Source organism: Phascolarctos cinereus, unplaced genomic scaffold (assembly GCF_003287225.1).
Source record: "Phascolarctos cinereus isolate Bilbo 61053 unplaced genomic scaffold, phaCin_HiC Scaffold_726;HRSCAF=1367, whole genome shotgun sequence".
NCBI lineage: Eukaryota > Metazoa > Chordata > Mammalia > Diprotodontia > Phascolarctidae > Phascolarctos > Phascolarctos cinereus.
The window spans coordinates 253,544,469-253,567,940 of record NW_027556098.1 but is presented as its reverse complement, the minus strand read 5'-3'; the positions used below and the strand labels follow the sequence as shown (position 1 = coordinate 253,567,940).

The following is a 23,472-nucleotide window of genomic DNA, read 5'->3' as shown; positions in this document are numbered from 1 at the left end:
ATCTCACCATGCTGCCTGGGTGGGGATGCTGGAGGTTGGGAGTGGGGAGGGAAGGGAAGGGAAAAGGGAGTGGGGAAGGGAAAGGGTGGAGTAGGGGGGGGTGGTTGGTCGCGCCTCAGCCACACTCAGCTCCTCCTTGAGTTTCTCCCCAGCGAAGTAGGAGAAACTTGGCTGCCGAGTCGGAGAAGTTCCTGCGACTAGCAAGTAGAGTTCCCGGGCTGAAGCACTTACGTGATTAACGAGTGTTTACAAGACTCTATTAGTAATGGCACAGACACCAATGGCAGGAGACGTCGAGGCGCAGGGCGCATATAGCATTCTACCCCCCTAAACAAGATTTGCATTTAAAAAGATAAGGAGGGAGCTAGGAGAGGGCAGCGACCAGATCACAGCTAAATATTCAAACCTTTATTGTTTAAGAGCTTCCTCCTTCCAACCTGGTGCACTTTAACCTCCAATCACAGGTTCAAAGAATTAAATCAAGAGGGTTGCAAAAGAGAGGGAGGGAGAGAGGGAAATATCTTGGTGGGAGTCTGGGATCTAGGCTTGGAGGCTAAAGCGTTCCTGTTTATGCACCAAGGGTGGCGAATAAACTTTCTGCCCTTAAAAAAACTGGGGGTGGGTGTGGGTGGAAGCATTTCTTTGATGATTCCTTTCTTATTCCCTTCTGATAGTGGCCAAGGTACCCTGAGCAACTAAAAGTGACATACCAAGGGAGAATCTTTTCTTTGGAGCCAGCCTGTGCTTCTAGCAAAGGCGACATACGCCCGCAGAAAACTGTCACTACTATACTATTTATTTTCCAGCTCAAGAAAATGACTCGCTGGTGGCACGAGATAAATCATGGTTCTGGCTCTGGGCTACGTCTCCTCTCCAAGTCAAGCTTGTATGTGTAAGATTCTCGTAGACTGAAACGATTTTATTCTTTAGATCATTCAGGTTTCCGGTTTGGGATTTTTATATTGCTACAAAATCCCAAGAGAATGTGGTTTCTGTTATTTAAAAAAAAAAAGATGCAACCATCTTCTTAGTAGAATTGACTTTTTAAGTATTCAAAAACCTTCCCTGAGGCAAAATGAACATTTTCCCCAAGGCACCCTCTCCTCTCCATCTCTCCACTCCCAGCCCCTAAGCCTATGGAGAAATTTTCTCCGAGCCGTGGAGAACTGAAAATTGAAAAGAAGATGATCCTGCTTGGACCTCCTGCTGTTGCCTGGAGTACTGAACTGGTTAGCTAGTGTCATTGGCTGGTCCTGGAAACAACCTACTGGGGACGGAAATTGCATGCATCTTGGCTGGGAATTCGTATTCGTTGGAGATGATTTCGATTGATGGGCGCTCACTCCTATTATAGAACCCCCGGGCAGCGTTAAAGAGAATCTTATTGCAGCCACCTACAGGGTTTCCAAACCTGATTTGATTTCACTAGATTTCACTAGAACTTCTGTCTCCGAAACTGAGAGTGAAGCATTTGTACGTTCTTCTTTATTAGATCAGCTTAGACAATTTTAAGAGCCTTAGTCTTTACTTTCTAAAACTCTGATCCGTACTTTATCTCGTTTGAGGCCTTAAAACTATCCTTCGAAGTAGAAGACATCAGTTGTCATATATTTTACAGACCAGGTAATTGAGGCCCAAAGCTTCTGGTCCAGGATCATGTAAGTTTCATGGTGGAGCGGAGACTAGAACCCGGGTCTTCTATCGCCTAGCCCAGGATTCTAGCGACTACACCTCCTAATTTAATATTAGAGCTCCTAGCCCTCATTTCACCTCACCTTTCCACTCAGAAAGGAGGAAATAGTATTCCAAAAGTATTAAGAGTTCTTCTCCCGCAGAAAGCTCACCCATCTCAAAATTTTTGTTCCAACTAGTCCCAACGTAGGAAAAATGAGCCGGCTGTCCGTGACCCAAACTATCCCAACTCATTCCCTGATAAATGTGGTGATACAAATGCGGTCAGAAAATAGTATTTTGCTGCATTTCCGTCTTCCCTTATATCCAAAGTCATTGAAAAGGAAGCTTTGTAGTAAGTGTTTCAACCGATTCTAAATAAGAGTCCGAATGAGAGGTAATGGAGTTAAGGATAAACTGGAAGGTAAAAGGCACTGCTTCTGGCTGGGATGGGGAAAGAAATAGATGGTACATTTTGCAGACTTTTGATCTAGCAAACACCTTTCTTCCTTTCTTTTTCTTCCCCCTGGACACAATCTCTCTGCTGTTCGGACCCCCTGCCCATCCGCGCTGTCCACCCCGGGCCCGGGCAGAGGGCGGAGGGCTCTTCTTTGGAATCCAGGACATTCTTTGAAAACAATCGGGTTTATTGGGGAAAGCTTCCTGCGTTTTTATGGCCCCTTCTCCAGGCCGCAGTCTAATTGCTGGGGCTTCTCAGTCGGAGCTCATGAGGCTAGGGGCTCTCCATTCCGGAAAGAGGGCTTCCTTCTCCCCATCCGAAATGAAGACCCAAAAAAGTGGAGAGTATGGGGGCAGGGAAACTAGCACTATACACTTGCGGTGGGGATGTGGGGAAGAGTCACTCCACAGAAGTGAATTCTTAAGCAAAACGAATCTTTTCAGAAACTATACATCGACCCGCTGGTCTAGAAGTTATGTCCATTTCAAATAATCCCCTTAGCATGAAGGAGATGTCTCTCTGACAGCTTAATACCTAAGGGCTAGGTGCCGAGGGGGGAGGTGAGGAGAGAAGAGTGTTGGAGGAAGTCAATGATCTCTAGACAATCTAGTGTCCTTTTTCAGTCGAGTCCCGTTTCTTAGAAGCTAAGAAATGTCTTTCTTGTCCCCGCTCCAAAAATTTTCTGGAAAACCGTTTCTCCGACAACGAACTGGATCTCCAGAGACAATTTTAGGGTCCTCAGTTTCTAAGACCCAAAAGATAGACTAGGGATGAAGGTAGAGAAGAAGTAGAAGTGTGGCTGGGCAGGAAAGGTGAAAAATTTTTTGGTTTTGTTTTTCAGGCAAATCCTGCTATCCTCGACTGCAACAGAAAGGTTGGAGATTGATTCTCTTTCCTGGATTTTTCATACTTTGGGCTCTCCGGACTTCTACACCGCCACTCCCTCACACCCGATTTTTCCTTACCTGCAGGTGTTTTGGTAGACATCATGGAGAAGGCAACAATATATCAAACCTGAGCTCTTAGATGCAAAGACCCTACTTTTCCAGAATCATGACTTCTCTGATCCTGATGGATGCTGCAATCTAAAGCTTCTTAGATAATTCCTAGGGACCTCCAAAATCTAAAACTTCTTATTCCTGGGACCATTAGCTCACGCTCAAACTGAAAGGAGTTACCTGGCTTCCTCTTATGTATTTTTTGTCTTTAAATTTCCTTCTCCACTTAGTCGGATGTTCAATAAACGAATTTGGCCCTGAAACATTTTTGGTCTTGCAATATATAGGTGGATGCCATAAATACTTGGGGAGCGAGGGAAGGAGATTGAGGAAGGGAATAGAATGCGGGGTGCGGTTTCCAGGAGAGGTAGTGGTAGTGAAATTTTTGTGCAAAACCAAGGAAATGAAGCCTTTTTTTCTTTTTGAAAAAATACTTCAGATAATAAGCATCCTTAGGCAGCTAGGTGGCTCAGCAGATAGAGCACTGGGCCTGAAGTCCCAAAGACATGGCCTCAGACACTAGCTGTGTGACCCTGGGCACAGCCTCTTTTTGCCTTAATCCACTGGAAAAGAAAATGGCAAACCACTCTGGTATCTTTGCCAAGAAAATCCCATGGGCTGTATGATTCACAGGTTCACAGAGTAAGCATCCTTGATATATACATAATTTCACGTTTAATATTTTTAAGGACAAAACATTACAGGGCTTGCCAATACAATCTGGAAAACGATGCGCCACATTAACTCAATCAAAAGAACTCTATTTCCTTCCCCCATTGTATAATGAAGAGTTTGAATGGAAGGGGACACCCCCAAACAACTTACTTCCAAAGGAAAAAAGGGGCAGAGTTAAGTTGAGGTCACATTAACTTACAGAAGTCTGGAGGAGATTGAAGCCAAGAGGAGGCATTAGTAATGTTAGAGATGGTGGAGGAATTCAGGGTGGAGAGAAATGGAGGCACAGTTTTCATTCCTAACACAGATGGTAGGGATGGGGATCCAGATAAAATGTTGATGGTTGATATCTGTTTCCAAAGAGTTGTTTTTTTTTTTATAAGTGACTTCTGCTAGGTCCTAACATTTCAAGTGCCCAAAAGGCTTTTGGTAATGAGAGTTATCCACTTTTGAGGTTCTGGTTCTTCAAATCGTAGGTGGAGGTATTTGGGGGGCACACAGTGGAAGGGGGAGGGAAGAGAATGGGGAGGTAGTGTTCCCAGAAGGGAGATGAGACACTCCTTGAATCCACAGATCATTGACTCAGCTGGGCCTCCACAGCTCCAAAGGTCTATAATGTTTGTGCCTGTTCTCCCAGACCCCTGATCCTCATAGCAATTGTAGCTCCCCAAGCACAGGGAGGGAGAGTGTGATGTCTCTGCCACCTATTTAAGATTAGAGCTTAAGTTGGAAATATTTTTAAGCCTAAATTTAGATAAGCACAATTAATTATCTGTATAATTTAGTCTCTACTTCCATGCCCATCAAAGCAACCCATAGTCTGCATTTTCTTAATTGGCCCACAAAATTAAAAAAAGAAAAGAAAAAGAAGGCTCTCTGAATTATCCATATTAGCCTTGAGAGTATTGAAAAATAATTGCCAAATCTTCACTTCACTTTGAGATTAGTTTCCAAGCACTGCTCTGTTGGAAAGCTCCCTCAATCAAAATTAGCATAGGTCTATTAAGCAGCAATAATCTATAATCCAACAACAACGAAAACTCAACCCCCATTCACTAGGAGAACCCAGATCTGTTTAACAATGTACATCAACAGGATCAATATAACTGTTCTTTCCCAGTGCTGTCTCCCCTAAGCCCACCACCTGCCCACATGCATTAGGCTTCAAGGGAAACAGATTTGATATTATCTAGGAACAATAGGAAAAAGCCTCAACTGCACACATCTGCCCTCATTTGATTTACAGGAAAGCAGACGTACCAAGGATGAAAAATGTCCCTCCACCTCCCCCACCCCCAGCAAATGGGGAAGGGAATAAGCATTTATATAGCACCTACTACATGCTGGGCACTTGGCTAAATGCCTTTATAAACCTGTTTGATCCTCACAACAACCCTGTTAAGTAGGTGCCATTATTATTCCCATTTTACAGTTGAGGAAACTGAGACATAGAGAGGTTAAGTGACTCGCCTAGGGTCACACAGCTAGCAGGTGTCTGGGGCTGGATTTGAACTCTGACCCCAGGCCCAGTATTCAATCTGCTGCACCACTAACTGCATTCCTTCTATAGTTTGTCTTCTCTACTTGTGGTGGGGGCTGGTGAGAGGAACATCCACATCTAAAGCTGAAGTGTTCAGTTTTACCGCCAAATGGCTGAAATAGCCATCAATTTGATGAGTGTGAGATAATTAGCTTCTTGGAGTGTTCTTTCATATGGTTATTAATGGTTCATAATTATTTTCTTTGTCCATACACTATGGCCACTTATCTATTGAGAAATAGTTTTCATTCTTATATATTTCTTCTAGCTGCCTATATATATCTTAGACATAAGACTTTTATCAGAGATATTAGATACAAAGATTTTTTTTCAGTTCACAGCCTTCCTCTTTATCCTAGTTGCATTAATTTTGTCTTGCTCAAAAGCTTTCAGTTTTTTGTAATTTAAATCATCTATTTTATCTATTATAATCACCACTATCCCTTGTTTGGTTAAGAAGAAATCTTTAAGCCAGAGCTGTGAATGATACCTGGTTTGGTTCTTTTCTAATTAAAAAAATGGGATAACCTCTAATATTCAAGTTACATATCTATTTTAGTTTATTATGATATGTGGTGTAAGATGTTGGTCTAAATTTAGTTTCTGACAGACTACATTCCAATTTTTCTCATAATTCTGTTCAAGTAAGGAATTCTTTCTTAGGCAATTTATGTTTTAGGGTTTATAGTATACTAAGCTATTGAGGGAAATTATCTCTTTTTTTTCCATGTTTTTCCATGTTTAATCTATTACATTCATCCGTTTTTCTATTTTTTTAACTAGTACTATTACTGCTTTATAATATAGTTTAAGATATGGAAATGTTATTCCTCTTGTTTCTACTTTCAATAATCTTTCTTCTACACTTTTTGATCAACAATTTTTCTGATTAGATGCAGCTGATGATGCAATGGTGCTGTGCTTGCCTCAGTTTCAACCAATATAAAATGTAAATAATAGCACCTACATCAAAAGGTTGCTGTAAGAATCAAGTGAGATAATATTTGTAAGAAAGCACTTAGCACAGTGCCTGGTACATACTTGGTGCTATGTAAATGCTTATTCCCTTTCTTTCTCTTCCCTTCACTAAGAGGTCTCAAAAAAAAAATCACATCTGTTGAGAACCTTTCTTTGCCACAATGAAAGACACTACATGTAGCACTTTGAACCTTCACAGAATCATTTTGCCAATACAGTCTAGGTTTGCTCTTAGAAAGCGTAGACTATGTACCATTCTCTTCTCCAAACTTGCTAACCCTTTCTCATGGATTCTCGGAGGTACCGTGTAACTGCAGTTAACTAGGGTTTATTGAAGAATGCTAAATCTAGAGCCAGTGGGCATTTGGGTTTGCCTCCTGGTCTTTATGCAATGTCTTCTCTACAGAGGAAGCATGTTTCTGATTTGCAGCTGAACAATAGTCATCTTTCAAAAGAACTCATTAATTTGTATCATATGAACATGATATACTAGTACTTTTGGGAACTAAGTCTGAAATATGTGAATGAAATCATATGGGAGGAGAGGGAGCTGAGGGCCACTCCAAAGCTATCTCATCTTTTACTTTGCTGGTTACCTGCCAGCATGTAAGTGCAATATTTTGCTTTTAAACCTCCCAAACTGGTATTTTTTCCTATTCTGAGTTCCCTTTACTTGGTATCCTTTGTGCGCTGAATAGGATCATAGAGCCTTATGACCTGGACTTGGAAGGGGCCTTAAGAATTATCTAGCCATACCCCCTTTTTTAATTAATTGTTTGATTTCAGAGCAGAGGTGAACCTTCATCAGTCTCTGTCTTGATCAGTTCTGATCCCTCTTCAGGTTAAAGCATGGGAAAGTCCAGGCTTAGGGAGAGGGAGAGGACTTTGCCAGGTAGCAAAATGGAAAGGAAAAATAAAACCAGCTCTTCTCCCCCACTCCCTACTGTCACAGTCCCACCAGCATTATCAATTTTCCCCCCATAGATGATTCTCCTATAGATTATTTTTAACGAATGAATCAAATGATTAAAGTCCCATATGCTCAGTTAAGATTCTCTTAGCTAGGTGACAAAGACATTGCGATTGGTATTATTATTCTTGTGATTGTTTTGCTTAATTGATTTTTCATTTATTTAGCGCGTGGTATACCAGTCCTTGTGCATACTACATACACAAAAACAGAGATAAGGGAAAGCATCATAAAAACAGATACCAGCAGAACATACATGATGGGACTATACCAGGGGGACTTTGGGATCCAAGCAAGAAAGTGTTTTATAGGAATATGGCCTTAGTCATCAGAGACTATTTTCAGTGTTTGGCACCTCCAGCAAGAACAAGAGAGAAATAGTCTCAATTTCTTCTAAGAGATGGAGGAGTTAGTGGGGAGGGAGAGATGGGGAGGTAAGGTAATGAGAGAATTTGTCTAGTATCTAAGCTTTTCACAGATACACTTTCCTGTGATTCTTTAAGCCGAAGCCGTTGTGTTGCAACCAGGAGGGTGACGCCCAGGAATAGGGTTTAAGTGCCTACTCTGCCGGCCTCACTCACCTGGCTTTGCTCTGTCTGAGTTACCTCTCGGCTGGGTAACCTCCAGGATGAGAAGATCCCAATCCCTGGGACAAGAGTAGGCATTATTGTCTCCCGAGTTTCTTAGTTCCTCTGAGAGGAATGGATTCAGCTTCTGTTCTACTGGGGTGGGGGTGTCAACATGAATAAACAATTTCCTCTAGATGGGCTTTGAACTCATGAAAGGTCATTGGAAACCCTGGGTTGGGTCCTTGAAAGGTCCAGATTCGTGCAATACCCATGCTTTCAAAAGGGAAGGGGGAGGAGTGCAGAAGTTTTGGCTTGAATCCTATCATTTGCATCTTATTTTGAAAGCCAAAAAAAGGAAAATAGAGAATTTTTCATATAGTGGTTAGGCTTTCAAATAATATTAATAGGTATGAATCAATTTCCTTATACAACATGGGGCAATGGTTTCAAACTCCCAACCCCCCAAATTTAAAACTGGTCAATTGAATCCCCTTCAGGCTTTGGAGGCAGCTGTTCACCTGTCAGGTTGTCTTGTAGAAAGCCACTGTAAAGCCCTGGCCTCTGGAATATCCAACCCCTATGAAGGTTAGGTCCATATGTGATATGGCTGGAAATAACTAGTCTCACTGCCTACTCTTACAGTTCTAAGATGGGGCTCCAATGTAAGGGGAAAGTTATGCACACTCATAGCTACTTCAATTTTCAGAGAGCTTAGAAAGGAAGACAACCTTCCAACTCACCTGCCTACAAATACGATATTGTGGAAAGAGTACTGAACTGGATTTTCTTGAATTGAAGCCCTAGCTCTGTTACTTACTAGGTAAGTGACTTTGGGCAACCCACTGAACCTGAGACTGGGCCCCCAAACTGAGAAACTAATAGTTGACCTCCCTCTCTCACAGGGTTTTGAAGATTTTAAATGAGATATAATTTTATTTTTTCCCCAACTAACAAAAAACAATTTTCTCTCAGTCTCAACTCCTCCCCAAAATTGAAAAAGAAAATAAAAATCCTTGTAAAATATGCATAATCAAGTAAAAACAAATTCCTGAATTAGGAATCAACCAATTAGATCAGAAACAAATGTGAGTTATGGGATATTGTTATTTGGGGAGTAGTCAAAGAATAGGTTAAAATTTCCAATGATGTTGTGACCATTAAATGTCTTTCACCTCCTGGGCCTATGGTTGGAGTAAACTCTACCTTGCCTTGCCTTTCTTCCAAGTTTCTGGTCCATTTCTAACAAAGCCCAGCTCAGGCATGAATGTAAGGCACATCAGCCACATTGGAGTTTATACTTCCTCGATGCCACCCCCCAGACATTGTCTTTGCCAGGCATGTTAGCACAGTGCTAGACAACTAATAGGTACTTAATAAATATTTGGTGACTGACTGAAGAGCAGGAAGAATAAAACACCTAGTGGGTAACACATTAATTGTTCATAATGTTTGATGAATTCCTTTTTATTCTAGTTCTAGATGCAGCAAATCCCCGGAGAGCAATCAGCATTCGAAAATGGCTAATTTAGGAGAGTCACTTGGTCTGCCAATATATACTTTTCTGGAGAACAATTTCTTTATATTATCTAGATTGCAAGATCCTTGAGGATCTTAGCTGTGTGGCTTCGGGCAGATGTTAAAAATGTATCCCAACAAAGCCCAGCTCACTATCTTGTAAACTCAATAAAAATCATTGAATGATTGATTTCATTTGGTGTTTTAGAGCACAGCAGAAGAAAGGTTCAATAGTGTGACTGTGGTAGCTAGTCCTGTATTCCCCTATCCTTGAACAATGGCTTAGAAGCGGCTGGTTCCTTACTCCGACATACAGAAACCACACAACTCAGATACCCAAGATCCACCAAGCTCTTGAACTAGTAGCCATTCTTGAAGAGAAGCCTCTCTAAAGCGACTAAGCCCAAAGGCTTTCTGTAGTTCTCCCAGGAGTTCCCTTCCCCCAAGTCTTCAGGGCAGCTATTCCTTCTAGCCCACTTCTCTCTCATCATTATTCCTCCATCCTCTGAAATAGTACTCTAAGCACTCCCTCACCATCCACGAGCAAGCCCTTTTCTGTTAAAGCAGTTGTTGTTGGATGCCTAAGGAAAGAGCAAAATTTCCCCTCAAATGCAAACACCTAGTGTATAGCAAGTCTGAGAGGAGGAAGAAAAAACAAATGAACAAGGGTGTGAAAAAAAAGCCTCCCTTTTCCACCAGGATTACTGGGAGCAGGTTGGAAAATACGTAGTAAGATAAGAGCTTAAGAATCCATGGGGTCTTGTGTCAACAAGCTCAAAGAGAAGAAGAATTGAGATAACTTCATCCGCCTCGTTGCCTCCCCCCCCTTAACTGTGTGGCTCAAACTCACTGACCATCAGCTTGCTCATCTGTTAAAAAAAAAAAAAGTAACAAATGTCTACCATCTACCTTGCATGGTTTTTCTTAAGGAAAACGCTTTTTATTAAAGGAACTATATAACTATTTCTGGTACTTTTAAAAACTGTCCAGACTTTTAATTTCATTAAGGTAGAGAACCCACAGTGAGAGAAATGTCTGTCAATGCAGATCAGCAATTACTCTGCGATTTATAGTCTTATAGAGAGGTTAATGACTTGCCCAGGGTCACACAGTCAGGGATGCATAGAGGTGTTTGAGATAGATATCTATAGATAGAAATGTTTGAGACTTCAACAGAGGTCTTCTTGACGCTAAGACCAGTTCTCCACTACACCATGCTGCCTCTTGTCTCCACGCATTATTAATAAACTGGCTAATTCCTTGCAAAGCCCACCTAAATTTCAGGCTACTGTGACCCATTGAATTGGAGAGTTGGACGTGTCTGGGTAGTTGCCTCGACTGCCCAATTCAGTTCATGATGCGCACACTTCACCTGTGAGTTCGCAGCCTGTTTTTGGATAGGCACCTGGACAAGGTTATTTTCTACCTTGAAGTTAGGCTCCTCCGTTGCCCTCCTCCCACTGTCACCGCCCCCCTTCTCCCCCTCCTACTCCCGCCCCGCTAGAGTGCTACAGTTTGGCTGGGTCCTCCGGAGACCGCAGGATGTCCTCCAGGCGGAGGTGGCAGATCTTGCGCACCTCAGCCAGGGCTGCGCGCAGCTCCCGGGCGGGCTGGTTGTGCAGTCGGCGCTCCAGCTCCCTCATCATAGTGGCCTTGTCGCTGAGCCGCGCCGCGATCACAAAGGGGAAGCCAAAGCGCGCCTTATACTCGCAGTTGAGCTCGCGCAGCCGGCGTCTCTCCTCTGGTCCCAGATTGCTCAGACCCGCGCCCCTCTGCTCCCGCTGGGACTCCGGGGTCAGCGTTCCCTGCTGCAGCTCCCGGCCCGCTAGGTCTGGGTGACACCTCAGAATCCCTTCTTTCCCTGAAAGACGTATAGGCCCCGAGTCAGCTGTGCTGCGGGCCTCCCAGCACACGGCTCCCCCCAGGCCGGCTTTAATCTGATTCCCCAGGGCATCGATCAAGGAGAGTTGACTGTGGTTGGAGGAGAGGAAGGGATGGAGCTGAGGGAAGGGGCGGGGGAGTAGTGAGAGAAGAGGCTGAATAGAGGGAAGGGTGTCCTGGGATTGCGAAGAGGGAACACTTTCGGTAACGGATGCGCCTATCTCTTAAAATATCCCAGATCTCTCCTTCCTTCCTCCAGTGGTTTCAGTTCACTCCAGGGGGAAAGAGGGGGGAGTCTGCTATAAGGCATGGGGGGGGGGCGGTGAAGGGGGCTGTGCTAGAGTCCTCAGAGACCTTCAGGCGGAACAGCCAGGGAGAGAGGACCCGGAATTTATGGCTTGCCTCGGAGCAGAGACTAGATAAGAAGCTCTGAACATGTTAGACCTTTTCAAAGCCACTCCATAGGGAGTGATGGGGGGAGGTTGGGGACCAAGGTAGGGGGGTGTGGGGCTTTGATCTCGGGACAGAGGAGTCCATACTCCAGAATCAGATTGGATTTAACTCTGTTCCAAGAGGAATAGGGCCCGGGATAAAGCCTGACCTCGGCGTACCATCTTGAGGTATCTGATCAAACATGGGGCCTCTATTCCCCTTCGCAAATAAACACCCTAGGAACCTGTGATCCCAAGTGGCAGTTCTCTGTTTCTAGAATCAGACAGCCAAAGGGCAATGCAGATGATTAACTGCAACGAAACTTATTTCCAGCTTTAATTCTCTGGCCCTTTGAACTAAAGCCTGCTTCCCTCCTCCCAGAAGAGCTGCACCCTCGTCCCTTGGCCATGCCCGCCCTTTCCAAAGATATCCCAGACTCAAGCTTCACCGGGAGCTAACTGCCCCCGATCTTTTAAGGGTTAGAATCAATAGACATGAAATCGCAGGAATTTTTCATGTGTTTGCCCTGAGACAACTGGCCTGGCCCTTTGGTAGCTCTGTGACACAGTTTGCACCTCCTGGAAAAAGAATATAAGGAGCAATTGATTAGGAAAGTGGGGTTAAATTGGTTATGTTAGGACATAATGTACCGACAGAACAGAAAACAAAACAGTTCAGTTTCCTTCCTCATCTTCTTTAAGTTTAGGGAACCTGGGTTGTCCTTCAGCTAGAACGGCAGCACAAAAGCCCTGGCATTTTGTCTGATTTCAAATTAAAAATCTGTAGAGAAGGAGGTGGAAAAAATGAGGAACTGTGAAGACGAAAGATCATTAACAACTCCATTATTGTTGTTGTTAATTCTGGTTGCCTTATTTATGCAAAACGGGATGGGGAGGAGGAGCAGAATAGATAACAAAGAGAAGTTAACAAAAAAAAGGAAAATTTGAAGTGACTGCAACAGAATTATTCACTTAAAAGAAATAACCATAGAAACTCTTTAAATAGATGGCTTCATTTGTGCATTTTAAAATAAGGTTCTATTTACAAACTTTTTTTTAACAGACTGATGCATTTTACTCAGGCAGGATTTGAAAATTGCACACACCCCATCAACTCCCAAGTTCTGAGATTCCGTTGTCACTCCAGAGGACATAAAATAAATACCTACCTGCGATGGAAAGCTGAATTTGGGGACACTAAAATACGTGGATTTATAACACTTAATAAAAATGTCCTTCCTTAAACACACTTCCACCCACGTGTTTCCCTTTAGGTGACTGGCTGCCTTTCCTATCCCTATCCCTTCCACTGTTTATAGACAACCTGCTCAAGAACATGTTACTAAGAAAGCAAGATAAACCTGTATTGAATAGAAAGTTTGTCCCCATCATTTGATGTTCTCTGTCCCATAGGACACAAATCACATGGTGGGAATACAAGAAGTATAGGCAGCACCAGTTATCTACCACTGTGTGAAGTACTGGATTTATTTGAATCAAACGTTGCTGTACTTGAACGTGTGGGCTAGATGAAGCAATGTATCTGAACTGAGAGCTCAAGGGTGATGCAGGGCTGGTGTGGAATGGAAGAGCCAGCCCTTCCCGAATCTAGCTTACCCTGGTTGATGATTGAACATACTTTGGTGTGAAGGGGGGGATTTGGCCTCAAAAAGCTTCAGGAACTTTTTTAAAAATTTTAATTTTTATTTTCAGTTCCAAATTATCTCCTTCCCTCCAGCTGCTCTTTCACCCATTGAGAAGGCAAGAGACAGGATATTGGAAACTTTATTGAAGTAGCCTCTTCCAGGACCCTAGTCATAGCTATCCCTGGATAATAATGCCTTCAAGGAGCCCCACTTTCCTCTTAAGGTAGAATACAATGACTAAACAAAATAAATGTCTTTCCTTTCTTCCCTTTCCCCTCCCTTCTTATTTCTTGCCCCTTCAAGTGTCAGATTGGTCCATTGGTCTTTGAGGGTATCAGTGGTGGAAATTCCTATGTTTTGGGGTCCACTTCCCTTTTTCTTAAATCTTACTTTGGTTTTACTTCCTCCATCCCCCCATATACTTCCTTTCTTTCCTTATCCCCTCTTGTACTAGTTAATATATCTCCTTGTTAATATTTATCAAGAGTTGAAAATGTGTTCGTCTGATACATACATATATGTATAAAAGGATATGCATGTGTATCTTTTTAAGCTCTTTCTTTTGGTGTTTAACTCCATTTTCATTCCCTAGCTCCAGTTGGCTGGCACAGACTCCAACAGATGGCAGTCACCACTTTAGCCTGTCCTGCTGCCAAACATCTGGCAGCAGCAATGCCTGGGGACTGGAGTGGAGAAGGGAGCCAATCACCTGTTACTGAGTTTCCAGAGGCTAAAGAGGTCTTGAGAGGTAGTGTTACTGAATCACAGAATGTTAGAACTTAAAGGGTGCTTAGAAACTACTTAGCACAGCCTTATTTTACATATGGGGAAATTGAGACCAGGGACTTAAACTGTACAGGTCCTTTAACTCCAAAACCAATGCTCTTTCCCACTACTCTGTTTCCCAAGTTATTGACAGAAGTGGGACTAGAATTTAGGTTGATTCAATCAGAGGATCATAGAATCACTGAGTTAAGGTTGAAAAGGGACCTCAGAGATTATTTCACCCAATTCCTTTATTTTATAGGTGGGGAAATTGAGGTCCACAGGGAATGTCTTGCCAAGGTCAAACACAGTTATTATCAGAGCTAGGACTAAAATCCAGTCTATTGACTCTCAGTCTAGGACCATTTCTAGTATAACTCTGTCTGTAAGAAGAGTTTAGAGGAAAAGCTTTTCCTGGAGAAATCTCTAGGAAGACTCTTTTCTTCTCTCTTGAGTATCACTTGCTCCCAAGCCATAACTCCTTTAAGCTGCTTGAAGAGAAGAGAAGATTTGTGTAAGGACTAGGTAGGATAGTAGTAGGGGAAGTCTCTGAAGGGGCAGCAAAGAAGATGCCAAGAGAAAAGGGAGATATCACAGAGCAGTGAGAGGGAAAAAGAAGAAGAAGAAGAAAGAAGAAGAAGAAGAAGAAGAAGAAGAAGAAGAAGAAGAAGAAGAAGAAGAAGAAGAAGAAGAAGAAGAAGAAGAAGAAGGAGGAGGAGGAGGAGGAGGAGGAGGAGGAGGAAGAAGAGGAGGAGGAGGAGGGAGGAGGAGGAGGAGGGAGGAGGAGGAGAAAGTAAGAAAGAAAGAAAGAAAGAAAGAAAGAAAGAAGAAAGAAAGAAGAAAGAAAGAAAAAACTTTTCAAATAAGGAAACAGGTGAAGGAGATGAGAAATAGGAACTATAGAATTACCTTTATGACCAAGAAAAGAAAGATGGGAAGGGCACAGAAGAGAAGAGATAGAAGAGAGGGATGGGAGTAGGGTAAAGAAGGACATTGGCAGTATAGGGACCTACAAGAAAATTGTGGCAGGCATACACTTGTTCAACCCCAACTCCTTGAGGAGAAGACAGACCCAGAATGTCCCATAAATCATTTTGCTATACTTACGTGGATAGGAAGTTTCATTAGGTGGGTACTTCTTCCAAAGATGCAGATCTGAACCCATTCATATCTACTTCCTATATGTCTCTTGTTAATGTTCTCCTATAAATCTGCTACAGGCACCCACCCATCCTACTAAAACTTTCTTTTAGATATGGTACTCTTTTGTGGATACCAATGAAACAAGGTATTCCCCAAGATGACCTAAGAATACATCCTTATTTCTATAAATGTCTAAATCTTCATGAGTTGCCTCAGACACTTTGCCTCTACCCCATGTCACCCTCAAGTCCTGGAAAGCCCTGAGTCCTAATGACAATGCTAACAGAGGAAGTAACAATAAATCCAAATAGGTACAAGAGAACTAAAAACAGGCTTTGGGGAAGTTGGTGTGACCCAGGATTATAACTCCTTACCTGGAACCTTTTGGCCTCTCTTCCTTTGTTCATTCTCTCCTTTCTCTCTTGGAACATACTGATTCTATCTTCCTCATTTTCACCTATCAAACTATGCCACTTCCTTCACAAAATCACAGAATTTAGACCTGGAAGGGGCCTCAATTGGACAACTAGTCCAATCCATACCTGAAAGTAATTCTCAGGATAGCATTTGTTCTTGCTTCTGCCTTCTGGAGCCAAGCAGATTCCTCTTCCATCTGACACATCTTCAAACACTTGAAGTCAGCTATCATATATACATACACACACATACATATATACATATATATATATATATATATATATATATATATATATATATATATGTGTGTGTGTGTGTGTATGTGGGTCCCCTCCAAATTTTTCTCTTCTCCAGGCTTAACATAGCTAGTTCTTTCAACCAATCCTTATATCACAGTTATAGATCCAGATCTGGAAGGGACCTTGGAGATCAACCCTCTTCATTTTACAGGTGAGGAAACTGGTGCCCAGAGGGTAAGTGACTCACCTACGGTCATACATGTAGTACACTTCTGAGGCAGGATTTCAACCTGGGCCTTCCTGGGTCCAAGTCCAAAACTATTTCCATTTTATCGTGCTGCTTCCAGACCAGACCCTTCACTGTTCTAGTTACCTTCATCTGGATTTTCTTCTGCAGGAAGACTTCTCTGATCCTCCTCCAGACAAATGTAATCTCCCTCCCCTAAAACTTCTATAAGCTTATTGAGGGAAGATAATGGTAGTTGTTCGTGTGTGTGTGTGTGTGTGTGTGTGTGTGTGTGTGTGTGTGTGTGTGTGTGTTCCCATAAGTAAAATAGGGATAGTATTTTTTTTTAGGCAGTCGGGGTTAAGTGACTTGCCCAGGGTCACACAGCTTGTAAGTGTCAAGTGTTTGGTCTGAGGCCAGATTTGAACTCAGGTCCTCCTGACTTCAGGGCCAGTGCTCTGTCCACTGCACCAGTTAGCTGCCCTGGACTAGTAATATTTGAGCTACCTAGCTCACAGCCTTGCTTCAAGTATCAGAGAAGATAAGGAAGATAAGGTGCTTAAAATGCTTTGTACATTTATCAACTTTAACTTTTATTAGCACAGCACTTGGTACATAATAAATGCTGTATAAATGTTAGTTATTGTTGTTGTTATTGTTGTCAGTTTATTGGCCAGTTAGGTTCTGAGCTCAAGTATTTAGTTAAAAGAGCTTGTAAAGAAGCCACTAGCCAGGCCAGAGACCTATGCTGATCCTGGCCTGCCACCTACTGGCTAGTACTCAATATAGCTTAACCAAATTTACCCAGTCTTTCGATTTCCCTTGGAAACTGGATTTTTAGCTCTCACCTCAGGTTTCCAGTTAATCAATTATGGAGGTTTTTTTCCCCCCTTCCCTTCTAGGACTTTTCAGTCAAATACATGAAACATTCATGTATTTAAAGTTTCTCTGGTGATATATGTATGCATGTGCCTTTTTACATATGCTCAGGTATGCACATGTACACATACATACACAAGGTATGGACATATTCACACAGAGACAGCTTTAGTTATAGGATAATTTTAATGAAATTCCAAACAAAGATATTTATTGTCTATCAAAATCAATCCAAATTCCTTAGTTTGATATTCAAGGCTCTCTAGGTGACAGCTAAACTGGAAACTCATTGCTGCCTGAAAATACCTCCTCCTTTGTCAATTCTATGCCTGAAATCCCCTCCCCTCCCCCCACTCTCAGAACTCTACGTACCTTTTAAGTCTAAGTCTTCTTTGATCACCCAACCAGGAGCTTCCCTCCTCCCCTGAATTCCTATGGCACTTTATTGGCACTACTCTTAGGGCACTTTTTACATCCCATCTTGTATTAAGAGTAATTGCTGTACATATCTTATTTCCCGCCATAGGATTGTAAATTCATTGAGGACAAGGGCTGTCCACAACTGATAAAAGAAGAATTTGGAACAGATGCTCCATCAAGTTACTTCTATCTCTCAATTTCATAATTTTATGATCCCAATCTTCACTTCTCCTCAGCTTCTAATATGGCACTATATACAACCAGTGGTCACTAAATTTCAATGAAAGAATGAATAAATCTTCAACTTTACCAGGATTTAGACTTCCTTTTATTGTCTGATATTGTAATAAGAGAATGCAAATCAAAACTGCTCTGAGGTTTCACTTCATACTCTACAAATTGGCAAAACTGACAAGAGTGCAATAGTCTATGTTAGAGGGGTTGTAAACACACACACACACACACACACACACACACTAATATACAATTGGTAGAATTGTGAATTTAACCATCCCAGAAGGCAATTTGAATTATACTAAGAAAGTGACCAAAATGTCTAGACCCTTTGACCACTGGTAGGCATATGCCACAAGGAAGTTAAAGATAGAAAGATAGGTTACTGATAGAAGCTTATATATATATACATGTATGTGCATGTGTACATACATGTATGTATATATAAATGTATACGTGCACACACAAAAAACACAGCGCTCTTTGTAAGAACAAAGAACTGGAAACAAAGGAGAAGTCCATAGAGTGGGGGATGACTAAAAAAAAATTGTGGTCTATGAATATAGTGGAATATTACTGCACCCAGAGAAACAATGCAATCAAGAATATGGAGAAGCATGAGAAGGCTTACATAAAGCGACACAAAGTGAAGTAAGCAGAACTAGAAAAAACAATATACACAATGATTACAACAAGGTAAATTGTAAGAACAAAAATGCAACCAAATATTGCATAATTATAATAATCACCAACCTTTCTTTGCAGAAGTAGGGGACTATAGATGAGGGACATTACACAAACTGTCGGGCTCCATCGATGTGGTAGTTGATTTTTAAAAAATTCTTTGCATTTTATCTCTTTGTTTTTTATTCTTTGTTCAAAAGTATTACTCTCTGATTAGGGAAAAGGTGAGATATATTTGGAAATGAAAATAATATAAAAACAAAAGATATCAATGAGCTTGTTTTTAAAGTATTAAATAAATGCAAGTTGTTACATGAGAACTAGAACTAGAACCCAGGTATCCTGACTTTGAGGCTGTTGTTCTTTCCATTAGATCACGGCAAAGAAAGACAAAATGATACAATAGAAAGATTACTGGAATGAGAATTGGGAATCCTGGGTTTTAGAACTATTTTTGCCATTAATTTCCCATGTGACCTGGGCAAATCTTTCTTACTTCTCAGGATCTCAGTTTCTCCATCTGTCAAATGAGGGATTTGGACCAGATCAGAGGTGTTAAACATACGGTTATTGGGAAATATTTAAGGTAAATTTTAAAATAAAATAGTACATAGATAATGTCAATCTGTGGTTTTCTAAGTCAATATGTGGACTGTAGGGATCCTTATGGTACGTATGGCCGTTTCCATTTGAGTTTGACAGTACTGGACTAGTCAATTTCTCAAATTTCCCAGCTCTGTCAACCTTTGATTTTTGTCTTTGTAGAATGAACTAACATTAATTCTTTGCCTAGCCCTGCCCCAATTTCATAATACCCCTTGACAACAGGAATCATACAAAGATTTAGAGTTGGAAGACACATTAGAGGAATTTAGTCCATCCTTTCATTTTACAGATTCAATTTAATTGAATTCAAGAAACATTTAGTAAGCACCTACTATGAGCTAGGCACTTCGATAAGTTCTATGGATACTAAAAGAGGCAAAAAGAGCCCCTGCCCACAAGGAGCTTACAATCTAATGGGGGAGACAACATGTAAACAAATATATACAAAGCAAGCTATATGTGGGATAAATAGGAGATAATTAACAGAGGGAAAGCACTGGAACTGAGAACGAAGGCCTCCTGTGGGTGAGATTTTAGTTGGGACTTAGAGGAAACCAGGGAGATCAGTAGTTGGAATGGAGGACAGAGAGCATTCCAGGCATAGGGGACATACAGAGAAAATTCCCAAAGCTGAGACATAATGTGTCTTGCTTCATGGAGCAGGCAGAAGGCCAGTGTTACTGGATATGAGGGAGTAAGGTGTAAGAAGACTAGAAAGATGGGAGTTGGTGGCAGGGGGAGGGAGCTAGTTCGTGAATGGCTTTGAATGCCAACGAGCTTTTATTTTTATTTTATCTTGGAGGTAATAGGGAGTGATTGGGGTTTATTGAGTAGGGGGTTGACCTGTAAACTAAAGCCCAGAGAGGTGACATGATTTGCCTAAGGTCCTATAGGTAACAAGTAGCAGATGCAGGATTTGAACTCAGGTTCTCTGGCTCCAAATCCAGAGTTAGCCCACTATAAGCAAAGAACATTGCACTTGGAATCAAGTGACCTGGGCTCAGAACACAGCTTTGCTACTCATGAGTGTGATGGATAAATAGCTAAACATCTGAGCCGCAGCTTCCTTGTCTGTAAAATAGGGATATTCATACCATCTCCCTCTTGGACCTTGGAGCTCAGTTTGGCAGGAGAGCACAGCTATTTGCATGCCTCTGACTGAAGTACCGTCTCAGTGAAGTTTGTATTTTTATATGGACATCCTTTTACATCAAAAGGGGTGCAGACAGTAAGAGAACACTGACTTAGCTAAGCAGATCATCCAAATCAGCCCTGGTTGACTGACGTAGCCAGATTGCTCTCTTATCTGAGAAGTCACATGGTCTAGTGAGCAGAGAGCTCATTTTGGAGGCAGAAAGACCTGGGTTTAAGTCCTACCTATATAAAGGCTGTGTGAGCCTGGGAAAATCACTTAACCTGTCTGATCAAGGCTAATCACTAAGATTTATAGATATTTGACTATAAAAGTTACAGAAAAGGTGCTAGCCCCCACTGGTCAAGGTGATTTTCTTTCCAGAGTTCCCTATATTAATGAAATCATTGGTTCCCTACTCTCTATCTAGTGTGTCTCTCATAAAGTAGTTATAAGCAAAGCACTTTGTAAACATAAATATATAAGCAATTGGGTTAAGTGACTTGCCTAGGGTCACACAGCTAGTAAGTGTCAAGTGTTTGGTCTGAGGCCGGATTTGAACTCAGGTCCTCCTGACATCAGGGCCAATGCTCTATCCACTGTACCACCTAGCTGCCTTTTGTAAACCTTAAAGTTCCACCGTTGTTATTTGGTCATTTTTTGCTCATGTCCTACTCTTCGTGGACTTTTTTGGGTTTTATTGGCAAAGACATTGGAGTGGTTTTCCATTCCCTTCTCTGGCTCATTTTAAAGATGAGGAAACTGAGGCAAACAGGGTTAAGTGACTTGCCCAGGATCATATAGCTAGTAAGTGTCCAAGGCCAGATTTGAACTCATGAAGATGAGTCTTCCTGATTCCAAGCACTGTGCTCTATCCATTGCGCCACCTAGCTGTCCCATTAAATTAATACTGGAGTTATAATTTGACAGAGCCACCCTTGGCTGCCAAAAATGAAGGCTTGGGAATAATTGATATATATGTGCTTTGCCCTATGATAAAAATAAGACTCTTCGCTAACTTGAGATCATCATTTAGAATCTTCTGTGGTTAGGGTTAGACTTTCCCTTTCTCCAATCACCTTTTGATTTATTTCAGCCTTTCCTAAAGAGGGAGGAAGGATGGAATAAAGAGTTGGGATTTGGCTCCTGAAATATGCAGCATGAACCAGGTGCCTACGTCATCCTTTGCGTCTCTAGGACTCTGGCCTCCCTCTTCATCCTCCCTATCTATTCTCCACTAGGTCCCATAAAATCTTCATCTCTTTCCACCCAGCCCTCTGGTGAAGAAAGCGGATCAAAATTAACTCTCTCTCATTGCCCTGCTCAGCCTAGCGCTGCTCAAAGAAAGGATCAATCATGTGTTCTTTTCCTGTGGGCTCTTGAGAGAATCTCACCCTGAGCTGTCTCTTCCCTTGCCCTCAAGACTTTCCCAGTAAGATCATTTTGTGGAAGAGAAAATGAAGTACTTGAGCTTGACCTTCAACCTTAGAACTGAATGACAGAACCAGACAGCAGCCTTTAGTCCATGCAGTCATAGAGGGAAGGCAGCTGCTGCTCCCCTAGTCTTTTAAATGCTTATCTCAAATATCTGAGAGCCACTTGATCTCAGACTATAAACTACATGTAATTCCACACTTTGTACAACACTTTGTATATTCCTAAGTCTCAACAGAAATTTATTCAACTTTAAGACAAATACATTTTAACTTTTTTTAAAAAAAGGATAAAAATGTTTTAAGCCAAACTGACTAATATCTCAGTCTAACAGAAACTTACCTGATTGTGGAAGGGCTTCGATAAAGTCAAACACATGCTTCTCTAAATCAGCTAAGTCCGTGAATGGGCGCTGGGACCAGATGGCTGCTGCAATCAGGGGGCATTTCTCTATAATGTTCCCCAAAACATCAACAAACTCCCCAAAGTCCATGGAATTGACCATCTGGATATCCATGCCTCACTTTCTGCAGGAAAAACAGCAAAGTCCCACCAGAGAGCCGGAGAAAGAATGAATGTCATCCACAGAGTTAACTTGGTTTTATTTGCTGAATATGCAGGTAAAAAAACTTGTTTGCATGCATTACCAGCTTGGAATGTTTTAAATGCCCTCAGGTGAAGGTGAACAGGAAATATTGTGTAATGAACAAACACCATGGAGAGAGGTAAAGTCAGGCAGAGGAGATATGTGCAGCTAAACATTGCCAACTTGTTGACATAATAAGGGCTTGTTTGGGATGGGGTTGGGAGAGGGGACAAGACTATTTGTAATCTTTGAGCCCTGTCATTCAAAGCATTTGAATTATACCCAGCATTGGTGCCATCAATAGTTTTATATCATCATGCTATAGATTATTTTTCTCTTAGGAACCAAAGAAAAGCAATTTATGGCAATGAGCTTGGCATATGATCCAATGTAGGCTATTCCTCTTGATGTCTGGCTCCTACACACAATTCATAGATCTGTATCGATATCCATTTCCATGTCTATTTCTATACCTGTGAAGAAGCAACCTGAATTCCAAGGAAGCAAGACTTAGGTTCAAGTCTCTTGCCCAGGGGTAAATGACTTGCCTAAAGCTAGTACTGCTGGAAGATGGGCTTGAGTCCAGGTCTTCCTGATTTTGAAACTGGCCCTTTCTACACTACCCAAATACCATTTGTGTGTTTGTTTTTTGAGGAAAAATTCTCTTTTTAATCAGTTGTTCAGTCAGTTCTTTTAGCGTGTGTGTGTGTGTGTGTGTGTGTGTGTGTGTGTGTGTACATATGCATGAGAAAGCTTGGTGTGGTAGCGGACAAAGAACTAGTTTCAGAGTCATAAAAGCTAGGTTCAAATACCACCTCTGACATGTACTGGGCAAGTCATTGAACTTCTCAGTGCTCCAGGTAACTCTCTGAAGCTCTAAGCTGCACAGCAATTGCAGATCTGGATTTGTAGAGGGAATTTCCTCTTCAGCAGTTTCCTATACCAATGAAATCATAGGTTTTATTCTGCCCTCCACCCCCAATGTGTGTATATGTATGTATCCATACACATATATGAACTATATCTAACATAATATACATTATATAACATTACATATAAAAGAATTGGTGTTAGCCATTAAAGACCATGCCCCCTTGTTTTTTTGGCATGTAAATAAAAGAGGAAGAGAAGAGAAAAAAGCAAGATGGCTTTTGACCTAGAAAAGAAAAATTGAAATTTTCCCTTTAGTACTGAATATCGAATGCAAAAAAAAAATCAAGCTTATCAACTTCATTGTTACTTCACAATCAAATTTCAAAAAGTAAGAAGAAATAGCATCAGATTAATAAATAAATCTTGTGTGTCAGTTACCAAGTCTTGTAGATTTTGTATCCATAACATCTCCCAATCAGTCTCATTTTTCCACTCACTTG

General features: G+C 41.6%; 1 protein-coding gene across 1 annotated transcript; it reads right to left on the bottom strand.

The window, feature by feature from the left end:
- Positions 1 to 7,426: 7,426 nt before the first annotated feature.
- Positions 7,427 to 22,126, bottom strand: URAD (ureidoimidazoline (2-oxo-4-hydroxy-4-carboxy-5-) decarboxylase). Its single transcript, XM_020997249.1, has 2 exons — positions 21,856 to 22,126; positions 7,427 to 11,237 (listed from the first exon to the last, which is right to left on the bottom strand). The coding sequence occupies exons 1-2, from the start codon at positions 22,028 to 22,030 to the stop codon at positions 10,885 to 10,887; spliced, it is 528 nt and encodes a 175-aa protein (XP_020852908.1). The 5' UTR covers positions 22,031 to 22,126; the 3' UTR covers positions 7,427 to 10,884.
- Between the last annotated feature and the right edge of the window lie 1,346 nt (positions 22,127 to 23,472).

Excerpts from the sequence above, each read along its gene's own strand:
- URAD (XM_020997249.1), bottom strand. The coding sequence starts at position 22,030 with ATGGATATCCAGATGGTCAATTCCATGGACTTTGGGGAGTTTGTTGAT. Across the intron at positions 11,238-21,855 it reads CGAAGCCCTTCCACAATCAG|GGAAAGAAGGGATTCTGAGG; the intron begins GTAAGTTTCTGT and ends TACGTCTTTCAG.